At 37.6% G+C, this 14,855-nt stretch overlaps 1 protein-coding gene across 1 annotated transcript; it reads right to left on the bottom strand.

The window, feature by feature from the left end:
* Nucleotides 1-11,361: 11,361 nt before the first annotated feature.
* Nucleotides 11,362-14,524, bottom strand: LOC117206975. The gene is made up of 2 exons (XM_033446731.1): nucleotides 13,969-14,524; nucleotides 11,362-11,691 (listed from the first exon to the last, which is right to left on the bottom strand). Exons 1-2 carry the CDS (start codon nucleotides 14,018-14,020, stop codon nucleotides 11,402-11,404), a joined length of 342 nt encoding a protein of 113 aa, XP_033302622.1. The 5' UTR covers nucleotides 14,021-14,524; the 3' UTR covers nucleotides 11,362-11,401.
* Between the last annotated feature and the right edge of the window lie 331 nt (nucleotides 14,525-14,855).

Here is a 14,855-nt window from a genome sequence, read left to right as displayed (position 1 = left end):
TCTCGTCGACACGTTCTCATCGATATGCCGAGGAGGCAATCGTTTCTCCTTTCGCTCAGTCGCTCGAAGTTACGCTGACTTTTTCACGCCTACTCTCTTCAGTTAGCAGGAAATGCGTATTTTCGAGGCTTGCAGCGACACGCGCGTGCACAGACTCGCTCGAATACTTTGCAAGCGATCGATAAACACACGGCCGTACCGGGTCACTTGAGTACTTACTCGGCTGTGCCTGTGTGGTCAGCAAGGTCAGGGACGAATTAAGGAGATGCAGAGAACGGCAGAAAGAAAATCTCGCTGGGAACAAAGCGATGAGAATTACATTTTCGCTCAGAGGTTTTACGATCTTTTATTAGACTGTTATTATTAGACCGCAGATAAAAACGACAATCACGGTCTTGCAAATTGTAGTTTCTATTGTTCGATGACGTAGGCAAATTCCTTTTATTACGAGAATAAATACATTTTACCAAAAAGTCTCCATTAGTTTTATCGAAATATAAAATTTCATTTCTCCACGCTGTTGACGATTATTCGATTATTCGACTTTCTTATTGATACTTGCTTTTTATATTTCTTCCTACACACAAAAACCACAGCCGTACAAACTTCAGAGCGACATTGAAAAGCAATTTTCACACTGTTTCGATTCATCTCTTTCCACGATCATTCCATATTCATCGAACATGTATTACGAGAACAGATGTATATTTCGCATCTCGAGTTCTAATCTACACGACTTCGATCTCCCATCGCGTCTTCCAAACACACTGGTCACGATATATCGTATCGCACCTTCTATCTAATTTTTAAAGCACGTAGAATATGTTCTTACTCATCGTATCATAGTTTGCCGCGGCGAATTCCACCGCCCGTCCCCATTAGTCTCCAAAAATACCAGGGAACGTGTCTCTGTCCAAAGAAATATGGCGATACTTGGCTGCGCGAGGAATTAAAGCAGCATTAATTTTCCTTCTCGGGAGACGCAACACGAGTGCATCCATAAAATAATCCCAGGAAGCCGGGAATACCGTGGTGGCGCAAAAAGGCAGCTGTTCTTTGCCGGCCAGTGCCCCTCTAAAAACAGTCGTTACACGGATACCGCGTTACACCGTGGACGTCTCGACTCTGCAGTTGCCTTGCCTCGGTAACGAAGGGAAGACCGATGTAAATTGCGTCAAGTCATCGCGGTTTTACCTTCTTTCTCCGATTCTGTTTCTGGATGCAGTCGCGATGCAAAAAAAGGGGGGTCCTGGAAGGCCCTTAAGTAAAGAGAAACATTAATCTAAGCGAGGGTTCCGCGTGGAAGCCGGCTCGAGGGTGAGCGCGGAGGGTGTCAGCTGTGAGTGACGCACCTTCAGCTATCCCCTTCCGCAGCCATTTCTGTCAACCCCCTTCAACACTTTGCGCCCCTGTACCGGCGATGTACGATCTCGAAATACGGCTCCACCCCATTTTTTCGCGACTCCTTCTCTCCCGCCGGGAATTTGCCGCCCTTTAAAAAAACGCCGGATAGACGCAGAACGAAGGGAGGCGGGAAGGAGGCTTTTTTTCCGCCCTTTCTGCGACGGTGACACATTCCTTCGAATTTTCCAGCGAGATGCAGGGCCAACGCTTCGTTTTTCTCGTGATCGATTTTCTGCCTATGTCGCCGACCCCTTTGTAGTTCTCGGCTATTTTTCTAGCGGCTTTAAAGCCACCGATTTGAGAAAGAAACGCACCAATGAGAGAACCGTGTATTGGTTATACGTGGGATTGGGTAAGTTTGTTACTAAAATAGCAGAGGGTTGATCGGGCTAAGAATAAAGCAGACAGACAGAACGTTCGTTTGATTTCACGCGGAGCTAAATGGTTGATTTTCTTCTAACGATTGTTGAACGTTTAATTATCGAGATTTTTATTAAAATCGCTTGTATTTTCTATTACTGTCTTCTTGAGAATGTACCATTATTTTGTATCGGTGTAAGTACCAACGATACACTTTGGTATTCGTATCTGTTGTCAAAGCAAGTACCTAATCATCGCGATTATAATTTCATTTGAGTTATCTTACAATTACAACGGTAATGCGTTTCACGATATGTATCTAACTTTAAACTAAGTCCTAATTGAACATTAGATCTGATATTATATTTTCTTTACGGAATAAAACTCTCACATGAATAACCTTTCCATCTTTTTAACAATTCTAGCAGCGATTGTGTGCACGTTCTCAGTCGTACGTAGCACGCAATGGTCTGTCACAAGGATCTGATACCATTAACTAATTCGCACAGAACATGCTACAAAAATTTGCTTTACCTACCGAACAAGGGGAAAGAAAACAGAATGACATCTCTTTTTCCAGAAGTCATTCGTCTGTTTTAGCGTGTTGCGGGAATTTCAATCGTGATTCCTGCTAACGTTTTAATCACTCATTTTCCTAGTGCATTTTTATTTATTCATATTATTATAGTACCCTGGTATTATGGGTTGTTCTATTCGTCTTGACCTCAGCTGTTATTTCGCGACGATAAAAATATTTAGTTCCATCGAAAGGGACTCCGACGAGCTTGAAGTCTGAACAAAGATTACGTTGAGAAGAATTGTTCGACCATCGTAATATTTGTTCCTTCGAATAAAATAATCCTTTCCTCTGACATCCTTTCCCTGTCATACAAAATGTTCAAGTTAGGTAGGACACCCTATATACACATAGACGATAACAATTTTCAATCAAATATTATATTAGAATACGGCAATAAAACGGCATAAGAATCTTATAAAATTGTGCACGAGAAAGTTCAAACTCTGCGTTCAAAGGATTCGAGTATGCAGAGATAGCAAGTTGCCGGGAATATGAAACAAATAAGCACAAAATCCCAGTTCGAATCACAACTATGCGAATGCCGATACCACGTGTTTGATGGTATCAATAAAACGGCGACGCAAAAGATCGTCGCGAGCAAAACGGAATATTTCCATGATGAATTCATCATTGGAGTCAAAGAACGTAGCTGTTGCAGTGATATTGAAATACACGCGTCAGAAGTGCGATCGACACACTGCTGCAGCACACGGCAAAATATTTCAATATCGCGATTGCGTGTGCACCGAATGCGTCATTAAATTGCCTCGCCGCTCTTTATTAAACGAGTACCATTGTTCCACCTTCGCGATTGCATTTGCCCTGAACCTGGTCCTTGTCTCTCGCCTTAACTGTACGCGTTCTAACCTTTCATTTTTCTTTCCCTTTCTAGGTAAGTACCGCACACGACCGTCTTCCCCGAGTGAAGGCTCACGTTGACGTCATTCCCGCGGTGAGTAACTAGATTTCGCCGCCGAAACGAGGACCTTCTCGGACAATTTGATCGTGCCCCGATGACGGGACACGTTCTTCCTACACAGATAGACCAACGTGCACGATGAGATAACAGGTGATACGCGCCGGTGAAAATAACCGGCGAAGCTGTTCTCGTCCTCGACGGTAATCAGGATGTCCTCGTTTCGAAATCCTCGAGATGGATAACCGTACAACTCCGGTTATTTTAATTCGTCGCGTAATCGTTCATGCAACAGGCGAGGAGCATCACGCCGATCTGACGTCGCGCGATGATAACGTGAAAATGACGTGCTGTCTGTTGTCACGAAACAAGGATTCCGGTGTGTGAGAAAGGTAAGGAGAAGGAAGTAGAATTTTGTTAAGGCGGTGACTATTTTCTGTCTAGAGAATCAAACGATCTGTGAACCACGCGTGACACGTGTGGTCCTTTTATAATAATTGTCGATAAATATTGAATTAGTAGATGTATTTCTTTATTTTATTAATATTACCCGTGTTTTTGACGTTGATTGATACACGATTCTTGTCAGTATACTTTTCAATCATCGACAAACTTGTAATGTTTTATCAAGTTTGTTCACCAGCTAAGTACGTTCGGTCTAAAATCAATTGATCTGTGAATGATAACATCTGTAATCGGTCCGTTTACGATACGCGTTTATTGGAATTTTATTTGTAAATGTGTTCCGTCATTTGATTTTTATTAAATGTCTTATTCCTATGCTACTATCTTTTGCATTCTCTTTTACCAATTTAATCGTTTCATTTTGCTTTCAAGAATTAAATTGAACAATAGAAATAAAAAGGAGACAGTACTTTTCTGAAGCTAGAAATACAGATATAATTATATAAGATAAAATTGAAAATATGTATGGTGATTTACACAGTTAACTGATTAATGAAAATTATAAAACTTACAATCGCGTTGATGTATTTTGTAGATTTTCTTTTGATTATTTTCTAGTGAAATTTCATTCAAATCTACCAAACGACTCAGGTGGTTCCCTTGTTAATCTTTGGCTCGTTCTACTTCCTGATTTCCCTCTCTCGTTCACTGTGCATTCTTCGTTGCAGCCATAATACCCTACGTGCTCCGAGTTAGTCTTTACCCAAGAGGAAAATCGTGGTGGAAAATGAACAATGAATGAATAACGCTATTCGAAAGTAGAGGTCGGTTCGCCAGTTGCATAACGCGGCCTGCTGTGCGTTAACGCGTGATATATGTCGGTGGTACTGTACGATCCATAGTTCATCGCTAATTAACAAAACACACGGTACTACGTGATCTATAGTTCGTTGCTGGTCGGCAGAGAACATACTACTCCGTGTCCACGATTAATTACTGATCCACGATGACGCCGAGCCGCATGATCCATTCTTCGTTGCTGATTAACAAAACATATGCTATTCCATGATTTATCGTTTGTACTCGATAGATGCTTGATACGAAGGTTTCAATGAATCGTTGTATCACGCCGATGAATTATCGATCGATAAAAATTTTATCGAATTTTCATTTTTAATTAGCGGCATGGTGGTATTATGCGACGCAAACAGCACGTCAGTTCCATTTAAGTAAAATAAATTTTTACTCTAGATAACAACACATTGCGTGTAGATCAAGAAATATTTCGTGATTAGAGAACGAAAGTAAAAAAGAAAATATGTAAATGGGTAATTTAAATAGGACGTTGCACGTAATGTGTTAAATATGACAAAGGATATTGCTTATATACAACAGGTATACCTTATGCAGCAACAAATCTGTGAATTTTGTTTTTTGATACACTGAAATTGATGAAATTCACCTAATATTTAATTATTATCATTTTTATAGGAGATATTACAGGCTACACCATTACGATGTGGATTATTATGTTATTGTTATCTCTATCACTATTATAGTTTTATAGGTATTATATTTATCTATGTTTAAAGTGGATATGTAAAATGCAAAACTAAGAATCTTCCACTTTCAGGAAAAAGATATTCGAAATGTATCTCAATACGGGAAAGGTTTAAATTAAAATTCAATCTTTGAATCCTCTTTCTTCAGCATTGTACGAAACGTTATCATTTTATATTTACAGCTTTGCCAGAATAAAAAGTACGAAGGTTCATAATGTTCTGCAAAGAATACGATAAGGTTTTCTTAAATTAAGTTTTAATTTTAACGATGATTCTTAGAGCGTTTTTAAAGCTGCACTTGCAGTTTTTAGCGTTCACGTAGCGGCAGCTGTCTTAAAAACTTAAATACTATTGAAGCGAGTGATGTTTATAGTCACATAAAAATGAATGCTTAAACGTAAAGTTGAATCACGAGATCTCATCTAAATTTCCACTTTTTAGAGCCTCTTACTGTAAATATTTATTGCTTTATATATTTTAAATTACACTTAAAATTTATCTGAATAATTCTTGTCATGCATAATATACGAAGAACATATTTTAATATTCTATCGCGAAAGAATCATAACCAGCCGTGTAATTTGAAGTTTACTTCTGGTAATTAATACAATTTTCTACCAAGCTACTGGGGTTGCGAAAAAACAATGCCCAATATTTCCTTCGACAATAGAAACACCTTGTACATTGTACGGTACATCAACGCAGTCACAATAACTTTGCGTAGAATAATCGATCTGCACGCCTCTATACGACGTTTTCTCGCCATTCTATCCATAAACATTCGCTTTACGAAGTCAGTGAATGCTCGCTCAACTCATTGTTCCCGCTATAACCCATTCTCGTAACGCACTGACCGTCATTAAGAACATTTACTCTGGCATGTACACGCGTACGCGTACACCATCGTCATTCACCTCGAAGCACGCACCCCCTCTAATCGCACTTTACGTTGGAAACCCATTCTTTATGGCGAACGGTAGGGAAATCCTGGCATCGTGTAATTCCATTGCACTGATACAAGATAATTTAACGAAGAAACATGCTGTATCTTTTATCATATCAAACTTTCACGTGTTACATTTGCGTGAATCAATTTTCCCTGTCTAACTCTGAAGCTATCTCCTCAAGATCTTTTTCTTTTGGAGATAAGTGATCGTTTCGTTCAACTGATTTTTGAGGAAAGTGCTAAATATTTAATAAAGCTGCAGCTTGTGACTATTAAGTAAATATTAAAATGTAAATTTAATTAATACAAAATACAAAATTTATTATGTAATAATTATGAAAATAATTCAAATTTCATACGATATTCACATATACGATACTCATTCCCAGTGCTCTTTTTAAACTTATTACTAAATCGCAATTATGATTTTTACGGAGTTTCACATTTTTATTAAGGTAATTAAAGGTACGGGACCTATATAATGATTTATTTCACCCACTACATCTCACGATGGTTCTCTCTTTCAGATCTCTTCAGTGCCTCTGTTTGAATGATCATTTTTATATTTTTGTGTATTGTGAACGTTTTTTCCCCTATCAAATTTCCCACGTGCATAAAAATTCGCAGTCTATTCATCGCGATTTATTTACGCCGACAATATTGAACTTCGGCATCGTATAATTCCATTGTACCTACACAACGCGATCTGTATGTTTTTCGCGTATCACGCTTCGATTCACTTCATATGATTTAGTCTCTGGCGCGGAGCAAAACTCTTTTTTTCAGTATGCGGGCGGGAAAGTGGGCGCGCGAAGGGGTTGTGTAACACAGTGGAAAAGCGAGCAGAAGCGGGGACGGTTGCACGCCGGTCGCGGCCTGGAGATGAGAAAAGTTTTGTTGACTCGTCAAAAATTTAATTTCCACTGAAATTTACTCGAGTCGCCGAAATCTTTCGCTAATTCGTCGGAGATTTAATTACACCCCCGACTGAAATTGAATTGGATCGTCGGCTGATTTAATTGGGCCGCGTAACTTTTTGTTAAAACGACCGAAACTTTTCTCGAAATTCCTAAGGAATTATGTCGTAGCGCGTCAACCACGTGTATCCCGTTTTGCCACGGTTCCGCCGTGTCCTCCTTTCCGCCCTCGTTTCATCGGACCCTGTCGTTGATTAAATTATTAATTGGATTTTAATTACCTTAATCCAACGACTATTTTTCCACCTCGTCAAAAGTTCGCTCTGAAATGCAGTCGGTTGAATCCAACTGTCGATTTCCGTGCGGTATGAATCGTTCAAAGACATAAATAAGAATTCTGTGTTTTGACACACGAGATTGAAAAATATAATTTCTTTAATATATAATAATAATAATATTTGATAATATATAAATATAAAGTCTTTAAAGATACAACATTTGAGACTTGATGGAGCAGCCACTGACATATCGTGTAACAGTAAGTAGACTTTTACGCAAATCCATGTCTTTATGAGCACAATTTTGACGAACCAAAGAATTAGAAGTTAAATTCCTCCATATGCCACTGTTAAACGAACATATCACATTTGCGTGACATATTTTTGTACAAATAACTCATCTACGTTTCTATTAAAATATTTAAAAATTATAAAAATAAGCCCATACTCGCTTTTAAAATCCATAAAAAATCGCATTCATCGGAAAGAACGTGTTATTAAATTGTACTATTATGAGAAATTATCAAACGAATCTGCACTCACTTAAAAATCCATTGACATCCACCTTCGTCTCCTTACGAGATTCGATACTTTATATCTTGCAAATAAGAAGGCACGAACATTTTCCCACCTCTCGTCAAATCATTAACAATCCCTTGGCCTTATCTCAGAGACGTTCAAACTATTCTAAGATTAAGAACAGCTGTTAATCATTCCGTGTTCTTTTATCCCTGGGCCGTTGGTCCCCTTTTGAACACGATTCGAGCCCCTGAAGGCCGAGAAAGTGACGTCAGATAAGGATCTCTGATACCGAGGAAGGAATAGCGCATTGATTGAGTTAGCGCGATATCGTGCCGGACCACCTGGGCTTCTTGACGTTTTAAGGGTGGCCACCCCCACAAGCCACTGCGGAGAACCAATGGCGGCCGGACGCCACAAGGGTTCCTGGCCTATCTCACGACACGCGACCTCACCACCACGCTCTCTGTAATTCCGTTTCAACGGGTTCGATCGCACTGCTAAGCTGCAACGATTCGCGCCGCTTTAAAAGGATAATTTCATCGATTCAACGACGCTTAATTGCGGCCTCTTAACTTCCGGGTCGGTCGGTACGCGGTCGAGTCCACTTTGGACACCGCCAGATGAAACGTAATTTAGGGACAAGGCTTTAATCGGTCCCTTGTATTTGCGGAATCTTTCTCATAGAATTAGTTTCATGTCGGATGACTTACATGTTCACGGTCAGGTAATTTGTGTGTCGGTATGTACGTGCTTTACAGGATTTATGTACAGGTGGGGTCTAGATAAGATTTGTTATATGTGTTCGATCGAGTTTGCTATATTTCGTCGTTGATTATGTTGTGGACTGTGGTTTCGGAAAAGGAAAACCAGAACTAGATTCACGCAAATTTATTGGATTTCGGTTTTTAATATTTTCTTACAAATAGTATACTTTTCTTTCCCATCAGCTTAAGTTTCATTAGTAATCGAAGCAATGAAGTTATTTTTCCAAGTAGGACTAATGGTATTAAGATATAGATATTGGTAATTTGTTGTACAATGCTGAAGAAGAATCATCGAAATCAACTTTCAGGATAATAGTGGTACTAGCAATGTCGAATGCAATGATAACATTGTACAAAATATTTGACTCTTATTGTATATTATAACTTTCTGATTGCATTAAATAGTGTCGTGTAATAAAGTCAGATCACCATAAACTACGATCTATGAATAAGCAGGATAAGAAGAGCAGCGATATTAAATTGCTCTTCTCTTTAATATCTTTTAACAGGATAATCATTTAAACCTTTCCTCCTTCAATACGTTTCATATAGGAATACTCGTCTTTTGTCGAAATTTTGGTTCCGTGCAAACGGTACAAATTGTTTCACCTTTAAATCGAATTTAGCGCAAATTTTAACGATATTTTGCGCTCATATTTTTTAATAAATCGGTTTTTAATCATTTTTTAATAATTCATTCGTATTTTGGTAAAAACTTTCGGTTTTTAAAGTTTAAAAGGAATGTCGCGCCATCGGGCGCATCGGTAAACGTTATGTGATCATGTCGACAACAATTTTCAGAGGAACGTCAATTTGGCCATTGTATCGGCCCATAATTGCATTCTTCTCGACAAACATGCGTCGGATTATTTCGACTCCGACCCTCTACGCGTCCGATTGTGCTGCGTTGTCCACGATAACTTGGTCTATGTACGTACCTATGTGTATCAGTGCCAAACCGATGAATAATTTACGCGGCAAATTATGCCGATCTTTTCCATTTTTGTCGGTGAAAAGTGATTACTTGCGGTGCAAAAGTATGTCAACGTGTCTCCAGATTTTCAAATTATGTAAGTAGAATGTTGCTACATTAATAGGTAGGTATCTTTTACATACTTTTGAAGTTATCGTAACGGCTTGATGTGAAATTTTATTTTATTTCGCCGAGATATTGTTTGGTCCAATTTTCTGACCGCTCATTATGGAAATCTGCTATTTATTTATTATTTATTTATTTAAAATTACTTCCATTTAAAAGGCTTAGAAATGGAGCAGTTGGTTCATAGTGATTTTCGGTTATTAATTCGAAGCGAATGAAATGGATTTATTTCTTTAAGAGAGAACAAGATGTTCGTGTAACAGTTTTCTTTTTTAGCCATTAACGTAGCAAAAGTTGTATTCTTTTTCTTATGTTTTGAGCAACCTTATGTTTTGTTATGTTACGTACCTCCTTATTATATTTAATTATGATAATTGTTATTCCTCATAATAATACGATGATCGTAATTAATTTTGTTGTACGTGGTGCATAATAGTAGATTGACTGATCTACCTCATGGCGTTTGCATTTGATGATACTTGATATTTATCATGATGTTTTATTTTCGATATTGTACAGCTTTTTGAGTATTTTCTATTTTTTGTTTCTGTGAATTTATGGCCATCTGATGTGGTTAGTTGCAAATTAGTCGATTGGTCGATACTCGGCCTATAGCCTGGACAATATTTTTTAATTTTTTGAGTTCATTACTGATGCTTGCGTAGCAAATCCATTAAGTCAGTACTAATTTAATCATTTATTTCATACACTGATGTAAATTCTTGTTTTCTTAGCAATATTTTGAAAGCTTTGGAATATATATATAATTTTGAAACGTTGCAATAGTTGATAGCTTTTAGCATGTTATTATAATTTCATTATAATAATACAAATATTTTGTCTTACTCTCTAAATGTTCTCTTATTTTTATGTGATTATAGCAAAGTTATAACCTACAATATATGTTTATTTGATAGAACGAATTCAAAGTATTATGTACATAATTTTGTAATTCCAATGCGTATCAGTTTACCTTCCCAGCTTAATTTTGAAGTAGAAGCTAATTTAAATAAAATCGATAATCCAGATGAAACTGCCGGAATATTCAAACGCTATTAATGCGTTTTAAAAATATTTTCCCGTAGTAGCAATCACCAGTAAAAGCAGAATAAAATTTCTGTAGAAATTGATCTGCAACGTTACAACATTATCAAAACCGATATAAACTCAATTTTTAAAAGTCAATAAAAATCGATGCGCGAACTTCAAAACAGATTTTCGAGAGGCAGCGTATCATATCTATTTTTTTGACATTTTTAAATAGAACTTCGTTTCTGCAGCGTTACGAAGATCTAACATTTACAATGTCTCTTTCACACGTTTCCGAGAAAATTTTAGAGAAATAACGTGATTTCAGCACGGATATAGTTTTCCAATTTTTGTAATTGGTTCAATAAAGTTGAAATGAAAAGATGCGAATATTAATAACGATTTTTCGCTTTTTTTTCTTTTACCAATTAAACAAGAGATATTCCACAATTTCAGAAATTTTGTTTTTTATTCTTTCGTACTAAAAAAAAAATATTTCAAATTTTTAGGAAATTTTCTATCTATTAGAGACAAAGTATTCTAAAATATAAAAAACATTTTTAACGATCGAAAGATAGTGGATCGAAAATAACCGAAAAGAGGTAGCAATTATCGTTAATTATTGCCAACGTCTATTCAATTGCAGCAGCGGCGCACAAGCTTTTAATTCTTTTGATCGTAATGACGAAAGAAAGGAGCGCATCGTTTCAATATATTGCAGACAGCTAACTTTTTCGTTGCATAACTGCCAATGAATTTTCCAAACAAGCTCCATTTTGAACGCGGCTCTGACCCTCATTCTATTCTGTCCTATGCTATTGGTTTGGATTGCCATCCAAACTATTTGGAAAGCATCAGTCGCAGCAAAGTCCATAAAAGAGCTCCCCGGAGACTGGGTTGCTTTTCCATCTGCACAGAGAGAAGGGAAACATAGAACGGTTTGATTCGGCAAATAGAAGACACACGATTGATATGTGTTTCCATTTCCATGTATAAAAAGTAGATGTAATCCGCTCGGAGACGGCACTTTAACAAGCAAAAGGAATATGTATGTATATATTACGTATTCGGTAATGCGATCTCTTTCCATTTATTTCTGTTCATTTTCATTCTTGGCACGTTACATGCACTTTGCGCTTAGATCTATTGATTTTCGCGTTTGTAACGTCAAGGAGTGGCGACGGAATGAAGAAAGATTGCTTATTTTGTGATTCGTTTTACCTTACGTGGTTTAGTAGCGCGCAATGGTAGGTAGGATAGTCGAGCAATAATTCTTTTGTCTTCTCCAAATATCATCGGTTATTTTTCTTTCTAATTCTTTTACTTGTTATTTATACTTTTGCTGGAATTTCAAGAATACGATTTTCTATTTTCGGATGAAATTTTTTGATAGAAATACATAGTTCTGGTAAGTTTCATTGGTGTCTTAAAAGAAGATATCTTTTTACCGTCGATAGTAATTCAGTTTATGCATTTATGCGTGAATTGGAAGTAAAGAAATTGTTACTAAAATTTGAAGCAGTTCGGTCTACATATTAGAACGTTTTCGATTTACTTAGTAATGCTTTCGGGAATAAAGTCGGATAAAAGCCGCGCATCTCTGCCGATGAGGAGTCTGCCTTCGCTCCTTCCCGCAAGTTCTCCGCACCGCGGATTAAAAGAGCGTATGTCAGGAAAATAACCACGTAATCGAATGGCACGAATAGAATCAACGTCGCGAGTATCGTAACGAGACGTTGTCCCGAACGTCTGATTCCCAACATGGTAACGTTTGTCTCAGTTACTGATAATGGAAGATGGAGAATTCAATTTTTGTCTACGTTAAGAAAAATATCGATATTACGTAACTTGTTTTCGATGATACTAACACTGATTTTAATACGATCTAAACATCGAATGAGATGAAAATTATTTGTTGAAGATTTCGACGTTCTGTCAATTAAAGAGAAATTATATTCGTCGTTCTCACATGTAAAGTTACTTCACCAATTAACATGAAACGTGCGTGTTTTTGTAACAGAGACAACACTGTCCTTTAAGTCTCGTGCTATTAACACTAAACACTAAACACTAAACACTAAACACTAAACACTAAACACTAAACACTAAACACTAAACACTAAACACTAAACACTAAACACTAAACACTAAACACTAAACACTAAACACTAAACACTAAACACTAAACACTAAACACTAAACACTAAACACTAAACACTAAACACTAAACACTAAACACTAAACACTAAACACTAAACACTAAACACTAAACACTAAACACTAAACACTAAACACTAAACACTAAACACTAAACACTAAACACTAAACACTAAACACTAAACACTAAACACTAAACACTAAACACTAAACACTAAACACTAAACACTAAACACTAAACACTAAACACTAAACACTAAACACTAAACAATAAACACTAAACACTAAACACTAAACACTAAACACTAAACACTAAACACTAAACACTAAAGCACCAAAGTACCAAAGTACTAAAGCACCAAAGTACCAAAGTTGAAGTCGAAGTCGAAGTCGAAGTCGAAGTCGAAGTCGAGGTCGAGGTCGAAGTCGAAGTCGAAGTTGAAGTTGAAGTTGAAGTTGAAGTTGAAGTTGAAGTTGAAGTTGAAGTTGAAGTTGAAGTTGAAGTTGAAGTACTAAAGTACTAAAACGCCAAAAAAGCACTAAGGTACTAAATATACTAGAAAGTACTTTAGTGCTTTAGTACTTTTTGGTGCTTTAGAACTTTGGTACTTTTTGGTACTTTAGTACTTAAGTAATGTACTTAGCAATGTTCTCTAACTGTAACAAGCACAGTTATTTTGTTACGTTAATAGCACCTCACAGAAATATTCAAAAACGTACAAATATCTAGTTACACACACACACATACACAAAAGATACTACTATAAGATATACTTAATTCCTGCTTTAAAAATCAGTCAAACTATCGTTTAATAGGTATAGTAAACCAATACGAATGATCACTCACAACACGAATACTTCGCGCATCACTAGAGAAGTGAAAATTGCTGAAAGTTAAACGACTTCACCTAAGCAGTCACGAGTTAAACTTAATCGATCACGCACTCCTTTCCTCGCTTTCTCCGCAAGTAATTCAACTGCGCAACCAACCGAATCGAATCTCACGAGTTCAGAACAAATCAAACAAACCTCTGACACGTTCTGAACGTGCATAGGTCTCCTCGCCAAGAGCGTTACCCATCGCGACCAATCCTGCGTCGAGTGTTGTTGTTGCTCCGCAAGATTTCAATCGGCGCGTAGTCACGTAAAGATATCAGCACGAGCGTGAGTTGGATCGCGTTCTGCTTTCCCGGCGGCAGAGAAAACTCAATTCTGAGCCAGGTCGTAGGAATAGGTTGGATAGGAGGAGGTTGTAAATGCCGACGTATTTAGAGAACCGATTGGACGCTCAAGGCTGGGGCTGGGTTGGCAGGCAAGCAAGCTCGCGTGTCTAGACCGGAAGTGGTTCTCGTGTTAGGCGTGGCTCCTTGATATACAACCCCTTGTATCTCACGCAGCTACCGAGTAGCCCGTCTTGGTATGTGGCCGTACATATACGGGGTGTCCGATAACCTTTGCCTAGCCTGCACTGTTGGAACGAAGTCGATCGATCCTGTCCCGACTCTAAACTTACCTCGAGGCCACCGATTTCTGCTTATCCACTCCAAGTATCTGGCCAGTTTCTTATTTAAACTGGAAAGTGTGTTGGATTACGACCAACTTCTCTCTGTCGTCCACGTACCTGTTCCCAATTGAGGGAAGTGCTGCAATCAGAAGGCAGTTCCACTTCTCAGTGGATTAATCGAAGGAAAACTAACTCATAGTCAGACAAAATCAAATCACTTTTGAAACGTCCTATGAATTTATGCTCGATCAATATTGTTAATAATAAAGTTTTGCGCTTTTTTTTATTGAAGTAAGTGAGATTTCCACGTTGAGATCATTTTGTAATTTAAGAAACGAATGAATAAAACTACACATAGTAGACTGTAGTAAGTTTGCAAAATAAAATAGGAAATGATGATCCCTGTTCTTTC

This window comes from Bombus bifarius, unplaced genomic scaffold (genome assembly GCF_011952205.1).
Source record: "Bombus bifarius isolate JDL3187 unplaced genomic scaffold, Bbif_JDL3187 scf7180000008014, whole genome shotgun sequence".
NCBI classification, from domain to species: Eukaryota; Metazoa; Arthropoda; class Insecta; order Hymenoptera; family Apidae; genus Bombus; species Bombus bifarius.
The sequence above is the reverse complement of the archived record's forward strand: the minus strand, read 5'-3'. Positions and strand labels throughout refer to the sequence as shown.

Excerpts from the sequence above, each read along its gene's own strand:
- LOC117206975 (XM_033446731.1), bottom strand. The coding sequence starts at position 14,020 with ATGGGTAACGCTCTTGGCGAGGAGACCTATGCACGTTCAGAACGTGTC. Across the intron at positions 11,692-13,968 it reads ACGTTCAGAACGTGTCAGAG|ATGGAAAAGCAACCCAGTCT; the intron begins GTTTGTTTGATT and ends CTCTCTGTGCAG.